The sequence below is a fragment of the Loxodonta africana genome, chromosome 3 (genome assembly GCF_030014295.1).
Source record: "Loxodonta africana isolate mLoxAfr1 chromosome 3, mLoxAfr1.hap2, whole genome shotgun sequence".
Taxonomy (NCBI): domain Eukaryota; kingdom Metazoa; phylum Chordata; class Mammalia; order Proboscidea; family Elephantidae; genus Loxodonta; species Loxodonta africana.
In genome coordinates, this window is record NC_087344.1 from 89,237,835 (window position 1) to 89,260,305 (window position 22,471).

Below are 22,471 nucleotides of genomic sequence, written 5' to 3' on the forward strand. Positions count from 1 at the left end.
GTAGCAGATTTGCCCAATGCAGTGCGTCATTTGTTTTCTTGACTGCTGCTTCCATGGGTGTTAACTGTGGATCCGAGGAAAATGAAATCCTTGACAAGTTCAATATTTTCTCCATTTATCATGATAGTGCTTATTGGTTCAGTTGTGAGAACTTTTGTTTTCTTTAAGGTGTAATCCATTCTGAAGGATGCAATCTTTGATCTTCAACATTAAGTGTTTCAAGTTCTCTTCATTTTCAGCAAGCAACTTGTGTCACCCGCATAATGCGGGTTGTTAATGAGTCTTCCTCTAGTCCTGATGCTGCATCCTTCTTCATATAGTCCAGCTTCTCGGATATTTGGTCAGCATACAGATTGAATAAGTATAGTGAAAGGATTCAACCCTGACTCATGCCTTTCCTGATTTTAAACCACACAGAATTCCCTTGTTCTGTATGAATGACTGCCTCTTGGTCTGTATGTACAGGTTCTGCATGAGCACAATTAAGTGTTCTGGAATTTCCATTCTTCACAATGTCATCCATAATTTGTTATGATCTATACAGTCGAATTTCTTTGCATAGCTAATAAAACACATCTTTCCGGTATTCTCTGCTTTCAGCCAAGATTCATCTGACATCAGCAATGATATCCCTCGTTCCATGTCCTCTTGGGAATCTGGCTAGAATTTCTGGCAGTTCCCTGTCAATGTACTGCTGCCAACTGCTTTTGGATGATCTTTAGCAAAATTTTACTTATGTGTGATAGTAATGATATTGTTCAATAATTTTTGCATTCTGTTGGATCACCTTTCTTCGGAATGGGCACAAATACAAATCTGTTCCAGTAAGTTGGCCAAGTAGCTATTTTCCGAATTCCTTGACATAGATGAATCCATTTGTTGAAACATTCCAATCGGTATTCCATCAATTCCTAGAGCCTTCTTTTTTGTTTTTCACCAATGCCTTCAGCGCAGCTTGTACTTCTTCCCTCAATACCATTGGTTCTTGATCATATGCTACGCCTTGAAATGGGTGAGTGTTGACCAATTCTTTTGGGTATAGTGACTCTGAGTTATTCCTTCCATCTTCTTTTGATATTTTCTACGCCATTCAATACTTTCCCTGTAGAATTCTTCAATATTGCAACTCGAAGCTGAATTTTTTTCTTCAGTTCTTTTAGCTTGAGAAATGCTGAGCGTGTTCTTTCCTTTTGGTTTTCTAACCCCATGTCTTTGCACATTTCATTACAATACTCTGTCTTCTCAAATCGCCCTTTGAAATCTTCTGTTGAGCTCTTTTATTTCATCATTTCTTCCATATGCTTTAGCTGCTGTGCATTCAAAAGCAATTTCCAGAGCCTCTTCTGACATCCATTTTGGTCTTTTCTTTCTTTACTTCTGCCTTTATAATGACCACTTGTTTTTCATGTATGATCTCTCTGATGTTATTCCACGACTCATCTGGTCTTTGGTTATTCATGTTCAGTTCATCAAATCTATTCTAGAGATTCTCTAAATTCAGGTGAGATATACTGAAAGTCGTACTTAGACTCTATTGGACTTGTTTTAAATTTCTTCAGCTTCCACTTGAACTTACAAATGACCAATTGATGGTCTGTTCTGCAGTAGGCCCCTGGCCTTGTTCTGACTGATGATGTTGAGCTTTTCCATCTTCTCTTTCCACAGATGTAGTCGATTTGATTCCTGTCCATTCCATCTGGTGAGGTCCACGTGTATAGTCACCATTTATGTTGTTGAAAAAACGTTATTTGCAATGAAGAAGTTGTTGGTCTTGGAAAATTCTATCATGCAATCTCTGGCATTGTTTCTATCACGAAGGCTATATTTTCCAATACCGATCTCTCTTCATTTCCAACTTTCACATTCCAGTTACAAGTAATTATCAACACATCTTGACTGCATGTTTGATCAATTTCAGATTGCAGAAGGTCATAAAAATCTTCAATTTTTTCATCTTTGGCCTTAGTGGTTGGTGCATACATTTGAGTAATAGTCGTATTAACTGGTCTTCCTTATGGGCTCATGGATATTATCCTATCACTGACAGCATCCTACTTCAGGATAGATCCTGAAATGTTCTTTTTGACGATGAATGCAATGCCATTCCTTTTCAAGTTGTCATTCCTGACTTATTAGAGCACATGACTGTCTGATTAAAAATGGCCAATACCAGTCCGTTTGTGCTCACTAATGCCTAGGGTATCAACCTTTATGCATTCTGCTTCATTTTTGATGAGTTCCAATTTTCCTAGATTCATATTTCATACATTCCACATTCCGTTTACTAATGCATGTTTGTAGCTGTTTCTTCTCATTTTGAGTCGTGCCATATCAGCCAAAGTTTTACTCCATCTATGTCAACAAGGCTGACTCTACTTTGAGGATGCAGCTCTTCCCCAATTGTATTCTGAGTGCCTTCCAACTTGAGGGGCTCATCTTCTGGCACTTTATCAGACAATGTTCTGCTGCTATTCGTAATATTTTCAATGGCCAATTTTTTTTGGAAGTAGATCGCCAGGTCCTTCTACTTAATCTGTCCTAGTCTGGAAGCTCTGCTGAAACCTATGCATGGCCTTGCTGGTATTTGAAATACCAGTGGCATAGCTTTCAGCATCACAGTAATACACAAGCTGCCACAGTACAACAAACTGACAGATGAGCAATGGATACATACCGTATTTTCAAAATTTCGGAAAAATAGTAGATTTAAATGCTCTGCTATTTCCCCTAAAGATAGTCCATAATTTCTGGATGAAACTTACTCTACCTCCCTCAAGTGCCCAACTGCTGACTAGACTGCTACCTAACAGCAACAACAAAATGCAGAGGATCTTCCCTTAAGGTAGGAAAAGCAACTAAGGTACAGATGCAGGCAGCAGTGAACAAGCAGACTTTACCAGCTGAGCTTCCTCAGCGCATTTCTTTCTGACTTCCTTTAGCTGCTCCTCCAGCTGGGCTTTCTGCTCATCCAGTTCATCAAGGAGTTCCTGTACTTGCTGTTTCTGGGCCTGTAGCTTTTGCAGATTAGTACTTTCTCTTTGAACTTCATCTTGAAGATCCTAAAACACAAGCAAATTAATTAACATATTTCTTCACTTTGGAAGGGAGGTTAACAAATAAAAGAGTTTATCTGAAGGAGAAATAAAGTCTTGCTTTATTAAGTACACTGTATTGACAGATTGGAGAGCTCATCATAGCTTTAAACACAATCTTTACTTGAGAACCTCTTCGCTATACGCTAGATTTTAATACCCCATTCGATTACTCAAATATGTCCTTGGATGTCTGATGGACTTCTCTTAACACGCTCAAAACAGAACTCCCGGTATATTCCCGACATTCTGCTTTACCCTCAGTCATCCTCCCCCTCAGTCTCTTTGGCCAATAGAAATAGCATCTTCTTTGCCCCCTCTCTCTCACATTTTGTCTCCAATCTGTTGGTAAATCCAGATAGAAACCTTTTCCTTCAAAATATATTCAGAAAGGGACCACTACTGACTACCACCACGGCTTCAACTCTGGTCCAAGTCACTCGTCTGTCTCCTGGACTGCTGTCTTCTAAATGGTTTCCCTGCTTCCACTCATGTTACCTTTCAGTCTACTTTCAGCACTTCAACCACTGTTGAAAAGCTACATTGGATCATATCACTCCTCTATTCAAAACACTGTGTTGACTCTCCATCTCACTCACTGTAAAAGCCAAAGTCCTTACAATGGCCTCTATGGCCCTACATGATCCCATGTTCCAACTTCAATTCTTACTGCTCTCTCCCTTGCTCACTATTTCAGCAACACTGCTACTCCCCAAACATACCAGATATGCTCCCTACTCAGGATCTTTCACTGATTATTCCCTCTTCCTAGAAAGTTCTTTCCCCAGATACCCACAAGGCTCAATTCCTCACTTCCTTCAACTCTCTGCTCAACTGTTACCTTCTCAATGAGCCTTCCAGACCACACCACCTGCCTGGCCCACTCCTATTTCCCTTCAGATATAGCATATAATTTTATTAAATTTTTTCTAACATCTTTCTTGAGATAATTCACATACCATAAAATTTAACCACTTAAAAACTGTACAATTCAATGGTTTTTAGTATATTCACAGGGTTGTGTAACCATCACCACAAACCAATTTAAGAGCAATTCCATCACCCCCAGAAAGTTCCCTCACATTCTTCTAAGTCAATCCTCGTGCCCACCTCAAGCTCTGGGCAACCAATGACTTACCTTCTATAGCTATAGTTTTGCCTTTTATAGAAATATCACATAAATGGAGTCATACAATACGCAGTCTAATGTATCTGGGGTTCTTTCACCTCGCATGGTATTTTTGGGATTCTTCTGTGTTGGTACATGTATAAGTAGTTTGTTTCTTTTTATTACCGATAGTACTCCATTGTCTGCATATACCAGTTGATTATTTCCAATTTTTGGTTAAAACTGTATAATTTATTTACCTTCTTTATTGTCTATCTCCTTCCACTAGAATGTATGCTCCATGAATGCAGGGACATTTGTAAGTTTTGTTCAATGCTGTATCACCAGTTTCCAGAAAACAGGAGGCACTCCATAAATATTCAGTGAATGACGAATGAATAAATGAATCATAAAGTTATCAATTCTCTCCTAACTAGTCTATAATTCTAATGAAAACCCTAATAGGGTTTTTAAAGAATCTGATAGGTTGATTCTATATTTGGGAGAGCTAAAGAAATAAAAATAGCACTACAAAATGTAGAAAAACTTATCCTACTATCAAAAAAACCCCTAACCCACTGCCATCCAGTCAATTTCGACTTATAGTAATAACCCTTCATGACAAAACAGAACTGCCAAAAAGGGATTTCAAGGAGTGGCTGGTGGATTTGAACTGATGACCTTTTGGGTTAGCAGCTGAACACTTAACTGCTATGCCACCAGGGCTCCTATCCTACTGAAAAAAAAAGATATCATGAATTATTAGAAAGTTAAAATAAGACAGGTATTAATGCAAGGATAGATAAATAGATCAAAGGAGCAGAAAAAGAAAATTTAGACCTAGGCATACACAAAAAAACTGGCTATACAGGAAAACTAATGCAAAGACATGGTATTACAACTGACTCGTGGAAAAGGAATGATTCAGTAAATGGTGCTGAGAATAAACATATATATAAAAAAAAAAACCTTTTTAAAGTAAGTCTCTAATTCATACCAAACAGAAAAGTAAACTGTTAAATTATAGACCTAAATGTGAAAGACAAAATTTTGAAATGTGTAGAAGAAAATGAAGATCTCAGGGTAGGGAGTGATTTTTTGAAAGAAAACAAAACAAAAAGACAACCCATCTTAAATACGTTGGATTTATTTATTCATCTATGTGGCAGATCTTATGCTTAATAAGGACTAAAGAGATAAACAAGGTAAACCTTGGTAGATAGAGAAAAGCAGCCATTACCATCATCATTACTCCAGGAAACACAACAGTCGAGATGGCTTGATTTATGTACTCTCTGACAATTAGAGTTCTTCATCTAACTACAGAAAATCATTTGAATTAGTATTTTCTCAAATATCCCAAGAATGGTACCTTACTAGCACCACTGTAGATGAACAGGAGAAAGGTTAATTCATTACATATAGAGGATATCTTAGGAAATTAGAGCTTAATTCACCACTGGAACCATAGATGAGAAAGGAGAAGGGGTTGATAACTCTAAGGTATGTGTCAGCAGGAGATGGGCAAACAGCTTGAAGAGGGTGAAGCAGAATTGTGAACACAAGTTCCTAAAAACAATACCTTCTTAATAACACACTAATCAAAGGTCTCAATAATCATTCCTCAGAATAAAAATCTAAGAAAAAAAACTTAGAAGAAGGCCTCTGAGTTATTGCATGAATTACACAAATAACATCATCATCATAATAGCAAATGCTTCAATAGTGCTTACAGTGTGCTAGGTACCATTCTAGGCTCTTTATTAACTCATCCATATGACAGACCTATGAGGTTGCTGTTCTTGTTAGGAGCCATCAAGTCAGTTCTGATTCATAATGGTCCTATGTACAAAAGAACAAAACATTGCCTGGTTCTCTGCTGGTCTCCTTTTCATTGTTATGCTTTAGCTCATTGTTGCAGCCACTGTCCATCTCATCAAGGGTCTTTTTTTTTCCCTGACCTACCTTACCAAGCATGATGTCCTTCTCCAGGGACTAGTCCCTCCTGATAACATGCCCAAAGTATGTGAGACGAAATCTCACCATCATTGCTTCTAAGGAGCATTCTGGCTGTATTTCTTTCAAGACAGATTTGTTTGTTCTTCTGTAGTCCATGGTATATTCAATATTCTTTGCCAACACCATAATTCAAAGTAATCAATTTTTCTTCAGTCTTTCATATTCATTGTCCAGTTTCCCCACGCATATGAGGTGACTGAAAACACTATGGTTTGGATCAGGCACACCTTAGTCCTTAAGGTGACATCTTTGCTTTTTTAACACCTTAAAGAGGTCTTTTACAGCCGATTTGTCCAACCCAATGCGTCATTTGATTTCTTGACTGCTGCTTCCATGAGCACTGATTATGGATCCAAGCAAAATGAAATCCTTGACAACTTCGATATTTTCTCCATTTATTATGATAGTGCTTATTGGTCCAGTTCTGAGAATTTTTGTTTTAAGTTAAGGTGTAATCCATTCTGAAGGCTATAGTCTTTGATCATCATCAGTAAGTGCCTCAAGTCCTCTTCACTTTCAGCAAGCAAGGTTGTGTCACCTGCGTATCACGGGGTTAATGAATCTTCCTCCAATCCTGATGCCCTGTTCTTCACATAGTCCAGCTTCTTGAACATCTGCTCAGCATACAGACTGAATATGTACGGCGAACATAACCCTGACTCACACCTTTCCTGATTTTAAACCATGAGGTATTCTCTTATTCTCTTTGAATGACTGCCTCTTGGTCTATGTACAGTTTCCACATTAGCACAATTTAAGTATTCTGGAATTCCCATTTTTCGCAATGCTGCCCGTAACTTTTTAAGGTCCACACAGTCGAATGCCTCTGCATAGTCAATAAAACACAGGTAAACATCTTTCTGGTGTTCTCTGCTTTCAACCAAGATCCATCTGACATCAGCCATGATATCCCTGGTTCCACATCCTCTTCTGAATCCAGCTTGAACTACTGGCAATTCCCCGTCGATATACTTCTACAACCGCTTTTGAATGATCTTCAGCAAAATTTTACTTGTGTGTGATTTTAATGGTACTATTCAATAATTTCCACATTGTGTTGGATCACCTTTCTTTGGAATGGGCACAAATATGCATCTCTTCCAGTCGGCTGGCCAGATAGCTGTCTTCCAAATTTCAAGTGAGCACTTCCAGTGTTACATCTGGTTGCTGAAACATCCCAACTGATATTCCGCCAATTCCTGGAGACTTGTTTTTTGCCAATGCCTCCAGTGCATCTTGGACGCCTTCCTTCAGTACCATTGGTTCTTGATCATACGCTACTTCCTGAAATGGCTGAATGTCAACCAGTTCTTTTTGGTACAGTGACTCTATATATATTCTTTCCATTTTCTTTTGATGCTTTGTTTGTTCAGTATTTTCCCCATAGAATCCTTCAATATTTTAACTCAAGGCTTGATTTTTTTTTTTTTCCAGTTCTTTCAGCTTGAGAAATGCAGAACATGTTCTTCTCTTTTGGTTTTCTATCTCCAGGTCTTTGCACATTTCATTATAATACTTTACTTTGTCTTCTTAAGCCTCCTTTTGAAATGCTCTGTTCAGCTCTCTTACTTTATCATTCTTCCTTTTGCTTTAGCTAGTCTATGTTCAACAGGAAGCTTTAGAATCTCTTCTGACATCCATTTTGGTCTTTTCTTTTTTTCTTGTTTTTTCAATGACCTCTTGCTATCTTCATGTATGATGTCCTTGATGCCATTCCACAACATATCTGATCTTCAGTCTTTAGAGGTAGATACTATTATTATTATTCCCATTTTACAGAAAAGAAAATTAAGCAGAGGTGTGCAAGTAACTTGTCCAAAGTTACAGTTAGCAAGCACTGGATTCAAACCATGTTCTGATTCCTGAGTCTGAGCATTAGTCACTATGCTTATGCTATCTATAGACTAAATGTTGTACACATGCATGCTACTACTTTTCAAATATATGTAGATGCTTTTGTGATTAAATAAAACATTAAACAATGCTTTTAATAACTGCTTTTTATTTTATATTTTCTCAATCAACTGATAAGTCTCCATGTGCAACTACTATCAGGTTGCTTTCTTTAAAAGGACTAACACAATGAATGATCAATAAAGACTTCTAGTGCTCACGTTCCATAAGTCTATGTGATTACAGAATAAAAATGGTGAGTTCCTCTAACACTTTATCCTTAATTTACCAGCATGCTAAATTTTTTTTTCCTGCCTAAATTTTTAACCTTGCCTACACTGTTAACTTATTTCCTCCTTTCCTATACTGAAATATGGAGATATAGCTTTAGGCATGCATAGGTTTCAATAAATACTTGCTGAATAAACAAAATGGCTTCAGTTTCTGTGTTACCAAGTCCAGAAACTTCAGGTTCATCTTTGACTTTCTCTCAGCTTGCGTATCTAATTTATCACCAAGTGCTTTAGATTGTACCTTAAAATCGTTCTTTAAGTTGCTCACCAAGTTATTCAGGCTTCATCGTCTTTCCCTTGACTCATAACGAGTTTTTCTGCCTAGTCTCCTCCTATTCTAAATGTCCAACTTGCCTGAAGGTGTTATCTTTAATCACTCTGCAGTTTTTAAAATACGTGATGGTTCCCTCTTATCTGTAGGATAAAGTGAAACTTGATGCAAGGCACATTAGAACCTTCCAATCTGGGCCCCAATTTATCCTTCCCCTTGTCCTACCTTCTTTCCCTCATATGCACCTGTGCCCCAGTCTCCGAAAACCTTCTTCTTTCCCCAAGAGACTGTATACTTTAATATCCCTGTGCCTTTTCCTAAGTGGTTTCCTCTGCCTTGAATGCCTTTCCACACCATTACCTGGAAACCCATTATTCAATCTCCAAGGCCCAGCTAAATTAAATCTCTTCTGCCCTACCTTGGGCTTCCTTTACCTGTGCTCTTGTAGCAGTTTGTACCCACCTCTATTATCACTTACTACACTGTATCATAGTTATCTCAAAACTGTAAACTGCTCAAGGGCAGAGCCTGTGCATCATCCTTCTTTGAGGTCCCAAAATCTAGTACAATGTCTAGCACATTCTAAGGATTAATTAAACAATGATTTCAACAACCGTAAGAATTCTAGTGTCTGGGAGAAGCTATTGGGAAATGTGCCTAAAGCTGACAGAAAGAAAGAACTTTATGTTCTTTTACCATAATGTGAAAAGTTTCACCTGTTTTTAAAATACAGGCAAACATTAACAATAGCCTCAAATTGAGGCATGATAAAAGCTTTTTTTAAACTTAAATACCAAAATTTCTATACTAATTCACTATTTCTATAGTCTACAGACCAAAACTAATCTGATGCTTAATTTCCATTTTGTATGGAAATAATCTTCACCGTTTTAGCATGTTAACTGTGGCATATACCTTTCTTGTATTTTTAAGTTTCTATATATTTTGAATATTATATAAAAACAAAGTGCTATTCTTACTCTTTAGAAAGGCAGATTAACAGCTTCACGTTAACCCAGTAGTTTGACAAACCACAGTGGTTTGAAAAATTCTTATAATTCAGTTATAAAATATGGAGATTCAAATTTTTGAGTAAAAAATGAAATAAATTTAGATCTGCCATCTGTAACTAATAATTATATCAGTTTGAGAATATAATCCACTGTGAAGTCCTTACCTTTTCCATGAAATTATTATATAGTTTATATATAACAATATGCTGGCTCAAAAAGAATTAAAAAAGAAAATTCTGAGGAAATTTTTTTCTCCTTCCCTTTACTTAGAAATGTTCAGGGCTGAGAACTGGAAAAACATTTGTTACCTATGCCCATCCTGAAATGTTCTAGTCATTTTACCCACCCTCTCGCATACTCCAAAGAAAAATCTAGGGCTTAACATGGTAATAAAATGTAGTCTTAATAATCAGATATAATTTTGATGTCTCTACTTTTATTGTAAATCCACTTAAACAAAACAGAATTTACCTTAAAAGTGTCACATAATTTTTTTTTTTTCCTTTTATTGTAAATCCACTTAAATAAAACAGAATTTACCTTAAAAGTGTCACATAAAGAAAATGCCTAGGGCATAAGGTTAATTTTAAAAACCTGAATACAAAGGCATATACAGTGCAATCACATAAACACAAAGTCATTTATGTATATTCACAGAAATACAGAAATGTTGAAGTGGCTCTCTGGAATGTAAAATTATGGCTTTTTTCTTTTTATATTTTTCTATGTTTTACAAGCTTACTTGAAGCTTTACAAGTAAACTTTCAAGTTAACGATGAGCCCATATTACTTTTATAAGCAGAAAATGTCATTTGCCATTTTTTAGGCATCATATGTTACTGGTGGTTTTTTCATGCCAATATGAAAATATTCTGATGTGACAATTTTTATAGAAGTACCAATAAAAGATCAATGCCAGCTTCATTTAACAAACTGAATTATTTTTTAAAATATGGTATTCTTTGGTGAGTCACTTTTAATACATCTGCAGAGGGCAGGTGTATGCAAGAAAAAAGAGAACAAACCAATAGAATATTTACTCATTCCTGCCCTTTCTCTTCCAAAGAGCAAACACACTAACGTCAATTTTCCAGCCTCACTGCCTTTTCTCATTTCTTAGCTGCAGTAGAAATTCTCATGGTAACATAAAATCACAGGCCTTAGGGAAAGGTTACTGAGATAACACCTCAGATTAGTAACCTATTTGATGCAGGATACATGTCCATATTAAAATTCCTTATAATTAATGTTTCTCTACGTCTATTTCTAAATATGAAAAAAATTTTCTCTAAGGAAGTTCCAACACTAATCCACACACAAAAGGTCTTCTTTTTCAGTGAGCAGACTTAAAATTATTAAACTGTACCAAATCAAAATGAATAAATGTAAATATACACATTAAGAAGAATAAGAATCAAATTTCACTGCGTAATTTTAAGGCTACCACCCCTGCAGTGCAATTTGCACATCAATATCAGCATCCAGATATACCTGACTATTTTATTTTGGTATAGATCCGCTTATCCTCAGACTAAATGAAGGCAACAGATGTGTATTTCTCCCCAGTAGTAGGTTCTTCTAGCAAACAGTGCCTTCTACTAAGCTATTTTTCTCTTAACCTAAGGTGGCCCTTTGGGAAAACCCACTCCTGGGTCAGTGCTCGACCTCAGCAAGTGCCATCCAATCAAGTGAGTGAGTGCAGACATGTTACAGACACCTTCCCTAGTTCTGCTCTATTTCCCATGATCATGCTCTACTTGCCTACCTGTGCCATCAACAGCAACAGAAAGAAGAGCAAGAATCTGAGAATGACATGGATGAAATGAACAAGACTTGAGTAAAACAGTGCCAACATCTGTTTTAGGAAGACACCAAAGGAAGCCACATCCAAGGTTCCTTATTCAGGAATGAAGGAATGCTTGAGCTGAGAATCTTGGCTTTATTTAAAAAGAAATTTCAAGGAAAAATATCCTGTTTTCTAGAAATCACTCAAATTACTGAAAATGACAAACTAATCCCCTTTCTTCCACACCCCATGTAGTGCTATGGGAGTACTGGAAATAAAATTTAACACAAACTCTTACTGTCTTAAAATTAAATTAATTCATCTTAGCAACTTGAATCTAATTTAATTGTTGTAAAACTGGGGAAATAACTAAGTATTAAACCTATAAAGCATTAGCAACATAAATATGTTTGCATCTGTTTTGTATAAAAAATAAAGAAAAAAAGACACTGATCTATGAATACTTCTTAAAAAGTCCCAAAACATACATACAGATATGTACTTATACTAGTAAGTGTATGTGTGTGTGTGGATGTTCATCTGAAGAATCATTAAAGAGAAGAAAAGGAATCTGAATCTATTTGATGGCAATGGGTTTGGTTTTCTGGGGTTCATGATCTAAAAGTAAATACTAATTATTGACTTAATTGTTAAAAGAACAAACAAAAAATACCTCTCTAGACTAACCCAAAACTAGAATAATCAAGTACATTCAAGGCCTAATCCTCAAAATGGAAGTTATAAGATTATTCTTAATAAAAAAAAAAGTGTCAATTATAGAACAAAATGTTTAAGTCAAAGAACAGGGAGTCTATTAAGCTAGAGCAGGTGTTAGAAAACCCCACTTAACAGCCTGCTGTTATTTCCCAATCATATGCTTCCCAGCAAGTTCTAAAGAACATTACAGCTAGAAAAAAAAATGTTGAGCTCACATATCTAATTTTATTTCCAACTAAGTCAACCAATTTCATCTAAGAAAAATAACCAACTCTGCAAATTAAAATGGAAGATACATAGACAATTACTCTGAATTGCTCAATCTTTACTGATGAAGTATAAATAATCAGAAGTTTCTTTTCCACAAGGGTAATATAAACAATATAGAAAAATCTGGTTCTTCACAGCATCTGCTGTGTTTCCAATTTTTTCTGCCTATGGTTTCTGGCTGTTCCTTGTCCTATTTTTAATTTCATGCACAAAATTGAAGTTTATTCATTTCTATCATGAGCAGCTTCTTGAAATCTACCTCCATCTAGGAATATATTACCAAATGCAGTGCCAGGTATGACCCAAGGTATAATTTCTAAACTTAAGGGGCTAAAATGTAGGCTGAAGAAATTGGAATCTACACACATATATACACACATACCCTAAACTAACACTATAAGGTAACATACTGTATATACCACATAAGAAATAAGTGGTACAGAGGATAGATGCTCCCTGGGTATTGTTCCAAAACAGGAAAGACTAGTGTAGACTGAACAGACAGAGAAAGGAAAGTTTCAGAGAAATGGTGAGACTTGAGCTGGGCTTTAAAGTATGGGTGAAATTCATATCAGCAGGGAAGAAGGAAGGAGTCCAAATTGTGACAACAAAAGGTGTAAGTGCAGGGTTAAGGAGAATGTGTGTGGCACACAGCTCAGAGTCAGGCAATCGGAAAGCAAGTAGTGCAAAAGGGGCGGGTTTGTATTGCCACCTTTTTTTTTTCCTACCCACAATATACCTGTGAGGTATGACATCCTCCCCCTATTAACTGTGGCAGTGGGGAGCAGTAAAGATTTTCACAGCTGAGAGTCATGATACTAAAATTGGTCTAGGAAGGAAGGCAAGAAAGGAATGGAGTGAGCATTTATGATCTGACTTTAAAATTTTAGATGTTATGTGATAAGGGTGGCAGCAGTGAGACTAGAAAACACTGACAGAAATAGGAGAGAGTCTAAAAATGAAGTCAGTATTTTTCAACAAAATGAAACTCATTTCAGACATACTGAGTTTGAAATGTTAAATACCAAAATGCCCAACTGGAGATGTGGGACTGGAGCTCAGGAGAGTTGAGGACTCGAGAAATATTTCGGAGTCAACAGCATATGGATGAGAGGAGGTACAGAGAAGGAAGAAATGTACAGAGAAAGGAGAGAAAGAATGAAAGACAGAGAAAAAGTCAGTCTGTCTCTGGCAAAAGCTAAGACAGGCAGGGGAATATCTAGAAGAGCAGCGTCCAAGAAAGCAGTAACCAATTCAGGAAGAACCTGAAAATGGATTTGGCCTTAAGGTTATTGTTAGCCTTGGGGAGAAAAATTAAAGCACACTGGTATGAGTAAAAGCAGACTGAACAGGGTTAAAGGAAGGAAAAACCAAAACCATCAAACCCACTCATAGCAATCCTATAGGACAGAGTAGAACTGCCCCATAGGGTTTCCAAAGCTGTAAATCTTTACAGAAGCAGACTGCCTCATCTTTGTCCTACGAAGCAGCTGGTGGGTTCAAACTGCTGACTTTTTGGTTAGCAGCTGAGTGCTTAACCATTGCACTACCAGGACTCCTCCAAAGTGGTAGCAGTAGTCCAGAAAAAGGGTATTTTCAAATCAAGAAGTCCACCCAGAGGCACCTTGGAAGAAAGGCCTGGTGATCTACTTCCAAAAAATTAGCCATTGAAAACCCTATGGAGCGCATACATGAAGTTGCCGTGAGGTGGATTTGGCTCCATGGTGACCTGCGGCCTGGGGAGTCATGTTCCATGGTGACTTTCGACATGGGGAGTCATTCAGTAGGGTAAACGTGCCCAGCTGCTAACTGAAAAGTTGGTGGTTTGAGTCTACCCAGAGGCGCCTTGGAAGAAAGGCCTGGAAATTCACTTTTGAAAAATCGGCTATCTGAAAACCCTATGGAGCATAGTTCTACTCTGACACACACAGGGTTGCTATGAGTCAGGTTCAACTCAATGGCAACTGGTTTAACCGGTGCAGATAATCGTATGTGAAGATGGAAGACAGAGAAGAGTGAGCCTGATGATGATGGGCAGGCAGTAAAGAGATAACTATAGGATAAAGAATAATAATACTAATCAGAACACGTACTGAACACTTACCATGTGCCTGTCACCATATACCTGCATTACTGCATTATACCTGACGCAGTTTAGCTGCATTGTCTCATTTTTACAGTAACTGTTTGATATTTTTATTAACCCACGTTGCAGAAGAGAAAATCAAACACAGGGTGGTGGTTAAATTACTGACTTAGGATCACAAACCCAGAAAGCGGCAGAGCCAGGAACTGAATTCAAGTTTGTCTGACACAAATTCTTGCTATAAACCTTTATGCAAAACTAAACAAAGCATACAAATAAGAGTCAATCCCTAAATATTTGTTGACTGCTTAGGAGAAAATTTTTAATAAGATTGTACACAGGCAGTTTAAGATAGGAAAAAAAAAAAAGCTAAAGCTAAAATCACTAACATTTGAGGAAAAAAAAGCCTTTCACAGCCTTTTCCCAGTGAGATTGGATCACTTTGGGCCTAATTTCTCAACAGGACTCCATGAACTCCTAAGTGGTAAGAGTTAACAGTAATATCTCATAAAGTAAAATTTGACGTCAATGGTTGGTTTGGTCTTTAGGAAAATATCTTAATCTGAAAGTTTTCGAGACGGTAGTTCACAGGAATACAGGTGGGAAACAAAAATTTAGAAATTAAATATGTAGCGAATGTTCTAATTTAACTGCCTTGAAGAGATACAACAAAAACAAAAATAAAAAATTCAGTCTTTTGAAGCTTTGGTCATATCTAAAGGGGCTTTGAATGTTTGGTTGCTTGCTTAAGACATGAGCTCATATAATCACTATCTGTGATTTTTAATATGGAAAAAAGCAAGAACATTTAGCCAAGTTTGGATTAAGCAGACACATCGATAGGTCAAAATTCTTCTTCTCTGATGTCTTCATTTTGCCATTTCTCATTAGCACCTCCATTAGAAGGTGGAGTCTGAAAGAAGAGGTGAAGCACAAATTCTCTGATTCTGTTTATCCATAACTCTAGTAAACTGCCATTTACCAGAGAAATTAGAAAATGAGTATTTGGAGCCACAATTACTTACAGATTTTAATTATCTATTATGCCTAATCTGTGCCTCATCACCAATGGGTAAATCCGAGTTAACTCAGTAGGATGTTATAGGTAATGAAATGTACTTACTATCAGCTCTGGTAAACTGTCACTAAAATAGAGTTTTAATTACTTGTAGATATCAAGTATCCATGTCATTCTTAGTCTAGAGCCACATTACCATGGATAATGCAGAGATAGCTTTATTGGGGTAGAATAAGTAATGAATCTACTAACCCAAAGCTTTAATTAATATAGGGCTCTTTTTCTATAAATTTATGTTCAACCATTACTACTTGGTTTGTACTAACCATGCCCCAAGATACCTTATACTTACAGCACCCTATGCAGAAAATTCAACAATTTGAATTTGCTGTGCTAATTACACATTTTGGATTTAGCAAGCTTAAGGTTAAATGCACAACTTAACCACCAGCACCATGTAAAGGAGGAGAAACAAATCACAAGGAAATTTTGACTGACGACAAAACTTCTAAATTATAAAAAATCAAATAGTCAAGGATAGCTCATTTAGCTTGAAGGGAATGAGGTAAATTTTAGTGCTCTTCCAAACTGGCTATTTAAATTCACATCATCAAAAGATGCAGAAAGAAAAAAAACCAACAGGTAGATGTAGTCAAATAACAAAATACTGGTCCATCACAAGAACCTATGTACTTGAAAGCAGTAGCTGGCTAAATTTAGAAGCTGTTCAAGATTATATCAGTAACTATTTCTTTAGCTTCAGAAAACTTTTGTAGATTACTTTGTCTTCCATTCTTAAGCTATTTTCAGCAATTACTGCTAAAAAGTACATGGCTCTTTTGCATTTCTTAAAAAGCTCAAAAATTGCACAAAAATACTGAAATTGAGGTAGCCCTCTACCTGCCCCTATCTCATTGACAGGAAGAGGAATATACTGATGATGATCTCTTGACTTCTACATCACTTTTAGGAAAAATCCAGTAAATGTAATAAATACAGTCATCCAATAAGAAAATAATTCCCGCAAGAAATCTCTCTGGGGTCTTCCCCAATTCCATAGTAAAGCAGTCTTCCCCCTCTACCTCTAGCATAGTCAGCCTGACAATTTCTGATGAATGCCCTTTATCAAAACAACAATGGATTTAACAATTTAAAGCTTTCATCTTTTTAAAACTATTAGGACAAGCAAGGAAATGGAACATAAAAATAACATGTTAAGAAATGCCCACCCATGAGCTCTTACTGACAATCGCCACCAGCGTTTCTACATCCAGCCTCCTGTGTGTGCTAGTGCAGCATTCAGGAAACGGTAGCCCAATAGCACAGCCACATGTATTACTTACTGCTTTCTATAAATGTAACACTGCTCTTTTTCCTATATTTTTAATGTTTGAAATGCCCCTTTTGTATTATTTCCCCCAAAGAAATTGAGGTTTCATTGTCTTTTCTATTTGTAAAATGAAGCTACTTTATATACCACTTAGTGAAAACAAATTAAATCTCTTTATGTCAAAGTTTAAGACACCCTGGCTACGAAGTAACTTATAAAATGCTATTTTAAATAATTCCATACCACCTCCTTCACCCTACCAGTATTATGAGAAACAGTCCTTTAAAATACTAGGTCTCCTAGCTAACAAAATCTCACACCGTGAAAAAACCAATTTTCTCTGCTATGATGATGACCTCACTCATTTAATTTCACTGGTATAATAACATTCTCACTGTAAGTCATTCACACTTACCTTTAGTGATATAATATGCAGGTAAATATTATTTTTAAAATACTTTTAAAACTAGAAATCTATGCTGAAAAATACTGCTTTCTCATTGCAGTATCATCTTTGCAGGCCAGAACTCAAAGCAAAAACAATCATCTCTGAAAAGATAAACCTTTATATTATATAAATACTAGGTATTTACTTGACCTATCCATAAATACCACACCTATCAGATAACAAATGAACCTCTACAATTAAAATGAACACTCCTAAATCAGAAATGAACATTAAATTTTACAGTTCACTTACCTGAACCTCGCTTGTCCTCTGTCTAATAGTATCTTCTTTCTCCTTAAGGTCCTGTTCCACATTATTCTTTTCCCTAGAAGACCAGCAAACAATGCAAGAATATTTGAGAACATCAGCTACAGCTGGTATGGTTATCCATCCTCCTAGTCCTGAATCACTTTTTAAATACATAGTGAAACATCCAATTTTTAAATGAAGGGCAGATTTTTCTACCCTCTTTTAATTATTTATGGAATAGAAATCAATATAAGCTCTGTTTGTAAAAAAAAAAAAAATTGCTTTCTCACTAAAATGTGATGAAAAGAGAATAGATTAAAAAAGGAAGAGGAGAAAAATAATCAATGAAACACTCAGGTTTCACTGATCTCACTGTTGCTATGGAAATACTATCCAATGAAAATTGCTGGTGAAAAAAGGAGGAGTTGCATCAGCCTTGTAAGCTTAACCCTTAAGTATCACTGTCAAATTAAATGGAAATGGCCAATAGAAAAGTGAACAACATTAAGAAAAGGATATTTACTGAAGTGTTAATTTCCCCTTAAATCACTACTGTGTACCAATTTTAGAATGAAACAACACACAGAAAATTGAAAAGGTTGTTAATATACAGGCCACATGTGCTACCAAATACCACATCTGTTCAAAAATGCTATTTTAGGAGAACCTATCAAACTCGATTGATTAAAAACATAAACGTTACTAAGAAAAAAGAAATCACATTAACATTTATTTCTTTCTACTCTTTAGATCAAACATGCTAGGCTCCATTTTTACTTCGAAACACCATTATCTAAATTCTTATATACTTTAATCAGAGCTGGGTTCCTAAGGAACGACTCTCAAGCAACCTTAGAATCAGAATTACAAAATAAAGCCATTTCTTTGGATGTAGCATGTTTAACTGCTCATTTGTACTGAAATTATATATATATATATGTATACACACACACATACACACATCCCTTTACTTCCTTTTCTACAAAATGAAGAGAAAAAGTCATGAACGTGTTTGTATATGTAACAGAGCTTTACCCTAGACCCAAAACTCTACAGCAATACATTTTTAGTGTCAGGAAAAGGCAATGTGAATAGTGGTGGAAAGCATTTACTACGTCTCCCAGGCTAGTACTGAAGAGTTTTTCATTACAGCTTCACGATTATATTTCAATATCTCAGATACAACACAAATGTAAGCTGAGGCTCCATTAAGCTCTAGCTTAAAAGGAAAGTGAGAAAGTCTTGTCAAAGGAGATACTTAAGGGACATCTACATACTACATTTATATTTCTCAACTTTTTTTAGGTGAGATTTTAAATGCAGACAAAAGTCAACTGTTTTGGATATGCAGGCACAATATTCTTAAGGTATGTAAGAAAAAAAAAAGCACACAAATAAAGCTATTTGTATACTGCTACTTTTAAACACCTGAGCTGCCAAGGAGCTTACTAACCATTTGTTATATGGGTCGCAATGTGGGTCATGATGTCCTGGAGATTTTAAACAGTCCCTGACCACTGGAATCATTGTTGCAGCCTGTTCCTCTCCTACCTCAATCTACTTATTATGCAAAGGCCATCCCCCACTTCCAACCTTTACCAAATTAAGTAGAAATAAAAAAATAGGGGAGAGAAAAAAGCACAGAAGAAACAAAAATGTTAAAATACCCCACAAATTCTGGAAGCTCAATCTTGGAAATTTTTTCTTTCCTCCTTATGTGAGCTGATGAGTGTTTTCACTCTGTTGTAGCATGTCTGGGATCAAAAAACCCAGTTTGAGATAAGTCACATGAAAAACTTGTCCCCTCCCCCAATCCCAAATCTTCAGAGGCAATCCACATAATGTCAATATCAAGTCAGCTCTTCATTTCCAACAACAGAAAATTTGTAAAAAACATTACATGGCATTGGTATGGAGATCAGCACTGAACACAGAGATATGCATGCTTGTTTTCAGTCCTTTCGGATCTGCTGTCAACTGTTGTTACTCAAAGTTATCTGCTCAGATCATCAAGTGTGCATGCACAAAAACTGGGCTGCAAGACTGACTTAAAGTAAGTGAGACACAAGAATGGGAGGGCAAAGGAAGGAAGCTCACTTGGTGAAAAAGGAAAACAGATTACAAAGGACTGTCACCTCTACCCAGCAAACACAGTCTATGTTTGGGTAAAAAAGAGGAAGCTTAGAGAGTACAAATCTCTCTTCAGTGTTGTGGGGTGTGTGCATGTGTCAAGGGGGAACAACGGTAATGACTTCAAACATATCTGAAGACCACTCCGAAGCATTAAATATGGAAGCCTTTAGGCATTAATTCCTCTGAGTACTAAGATTAAATTTAACTTTCACATTTATCTGATAAAATCCTGGTCTCATAATTCCTTTCATTATCAAAACCAAGTACTGTAACATACACTGCTAAAGCGAACACTTCCAAAAATAACAAAATGTTCTGTTATATCACTTTCTACAAAAGACATGACCGACAATCTGTCCTAGAAATCAAACTGAAGATCAAATCATTTTCACAGTGACTCAGATTACAACTTCAGAGATGCCAAGTTGCCATTCTGTCATCTTCCAATGTTCGTAACCTCTATAGCGGAACTTCTCATTTATGGCAAGTAAAAATACCTAAGCACACATTTAGGTGAATGAAGGATGCTGGCCATATTTCTTACATTCTTCACTTTTTCAATCAACAGTAAATGCGATGGGTACATAACTGATACAAAATATCCTGCTTAACATTAGTAATTTAAAAACAGTCTTTTCAAGGCTTCTGTGCCACAATCAAAAGTAATTAAAAAAAAAAATTTTTTTTTTCCCAAGGAAGTCACCATCATATGTGGATAAGACAGACTTAAGATATATCTTGTGTGTGAACATTCTGCCCAACGCACCACTCATCCTGAATGTCATGACAGGAAATGCTACTGCCTTCACGTTAGTAATTTCCAGAAAAGGGAAAAGAAATGACCCTACACACTATCTACTTCAGATCATCTCTACCGAATTCACCTCCAAGATGCTTACACATCCTAAGGAATCTAAACTATCAAAGCTATAAAGAGAAGCCAGGGATAGAGCTCCCTGGTTTTCCAAAGACTGACAGTTCAGATTTCATGACACACAGTATCTGGGCCAGCAAGGAAAGCAAAGCCCAAACTAGACTTTCAGAAGCCTAAGGGGGACAACTACAAAAACCTAATATAAAGCAGTCAAAAGCTATTCACAAGGAAAGTCAGACTCAGGGACCTTGAGCCCATGCAATTCACTTCCATTTTTTCCAGGCTCTGTTGACGGGGAAAAGGGATTGTGCCATCTATCTTAATTTTATATTACCCAGATAGTATTACAGGAACAAGATTAAATCACCTTCAAAGTTCTTCCCAGATAATTTTGTCTTTTTTTCTGAGCATAAGCATCCATTGTTTTTCAACCAGAGAACAATAAAAACTAGAAACAAGAAGGAAACTGTTGTTGTTGTGTGCTGTCGAGACAATTTTGACAAATAGCGACCCTAGAGGACAGAGTACAATTACACCAAAGGGTTTCCTAGGCTGTAATCTTTATGGGAACAGATTGCTAGATCTTTTCAACCACAAAGTGGCTGGTGGGTTCGAAAAGGTGACCTTTTGCTTAAGAGCCAAGCATGCAACTAGAAATTGTGAAAATTCACAAGTTCTATTTTTTGATCCTAAAACTTATTTATAAAAATCCTTTTGGTGCACATTTAACCCTGAAGATGTTCCTATTATTAACTGCCAATCTCTCTTAAAAATAAACAGAACCGTGTGCTACTTTCATCATGTAGTCCTTAGTAAGGCATCTGAGTCTTAAGGAGATCAAGAAAATGGGACTGGGGGCGGAGCCAAGATGGCAGAACAGACAGACACTTCCGTCGAGCCCTCTTTACAACAAAGACCTGAAAAAACAAGTGAAACGAGTATATCTGTGACAAGCTGGGAGCCCTGAGAATCAAAGGCAAGATTAGAGAACGAACTGAGGGGCAGGGGGAGGAAGAGGCCGTTCAGAAGTGGAGAGGAGTTACTGGACCTGAATCGCAGGGAGCCATCAGGCACCATTCCCGGAGGGGCGGTAGCGGTGGGCTGGTATAAGCATTCGGCCACAGTTTCCTCAGGAAGAAGCAGCCAGCCACACAGCCCACTCACACCTCCGGAACCTGGGGAGAACGGCATGCTCTAGGCAAAACCCAAGTACTTGTGAATCTTTTACCGTGCACTACCCCTCCACTCCCTAGCCGGCTTCAGTGGCTGAAGCCCTGGGCCTGAGATAGACCCTGGTAAGCACCTAGAGCCATCCTCCCGGCCATGGGGAAGGAAAAAATTTGCAACTGGGGCGAAAAGGTAATTTCCTAGCTCCATTAACCGGGGCAGTTCAAAAGAAGTGGCTCCTGTCCAGGCACAAACTGTCTGTGGACCTTGAGCACCTTTCGCTTCTGCATGGACCTGTGTGGGCCTATTTTGGGAGAATAGGCCCTTGTTGGCAAACTCCAGCCATTTCAGCTGTGCCTGCAGAGGTGAGTGTTTGACGTTTGACATTGCTTTGCCTACTAAACAAGGTCCTCACCTACCCGCACCAGGGACCTAAGGACTGGTAGCTCCACTCAGGTCACCAAGCAGAGGGGTCCAAAAATAACTGGTACCTCGCAATCCTTACAACCAAAAACTTCAGGTGCCCATGGTCCCTCTGCAGAACCCACCCACCAGCATGCTCTAGGGAACAGAGACGCATTCTCCTCAGAGACACTTCGGGGTTGGTTCTCAGGCCCTTGCCTTGTTCAGAGCGTGAACCCCTGCTGCAATCAGATACCAGTATATACGCCAATCACCCCTGCCCCTCTAAGACTGTAGGACAG

General features: G+C 37.3%; 1 protein-coding gene across 5 annotated transcripts in view; it reads right to left on the reverse strand.

Annotated features, from left to right (window-relative positions):
- EPS15 (epidermal growth factor receptor pathway substrate 15) overlaps positions 1-22,471 on the reverse strand; it is a 176,969-nt gene that overhangs the window by 53,205 nt on the left and 101,293 nt on the right. For all 5 annotated transcript variants that reach the window (XM_064281947.1, XM_064281949.1, XM_064281950.1 and 2 more), the window contains 2 exons: positions 17,597-17,669; positions 2,898-3,059 (listed from right to left, as the gene is read on the reverse strand). In XM_064281947.1, the coding sequence (XP_064138017.1) occupies positions 2,898-3,059; positions 17,597-17,669 (235 nt within the window). The remainder of the gene's footprint in view (positions 1-2,897; positions 3,060-17,596; positions 17,670-22,471) is intronic.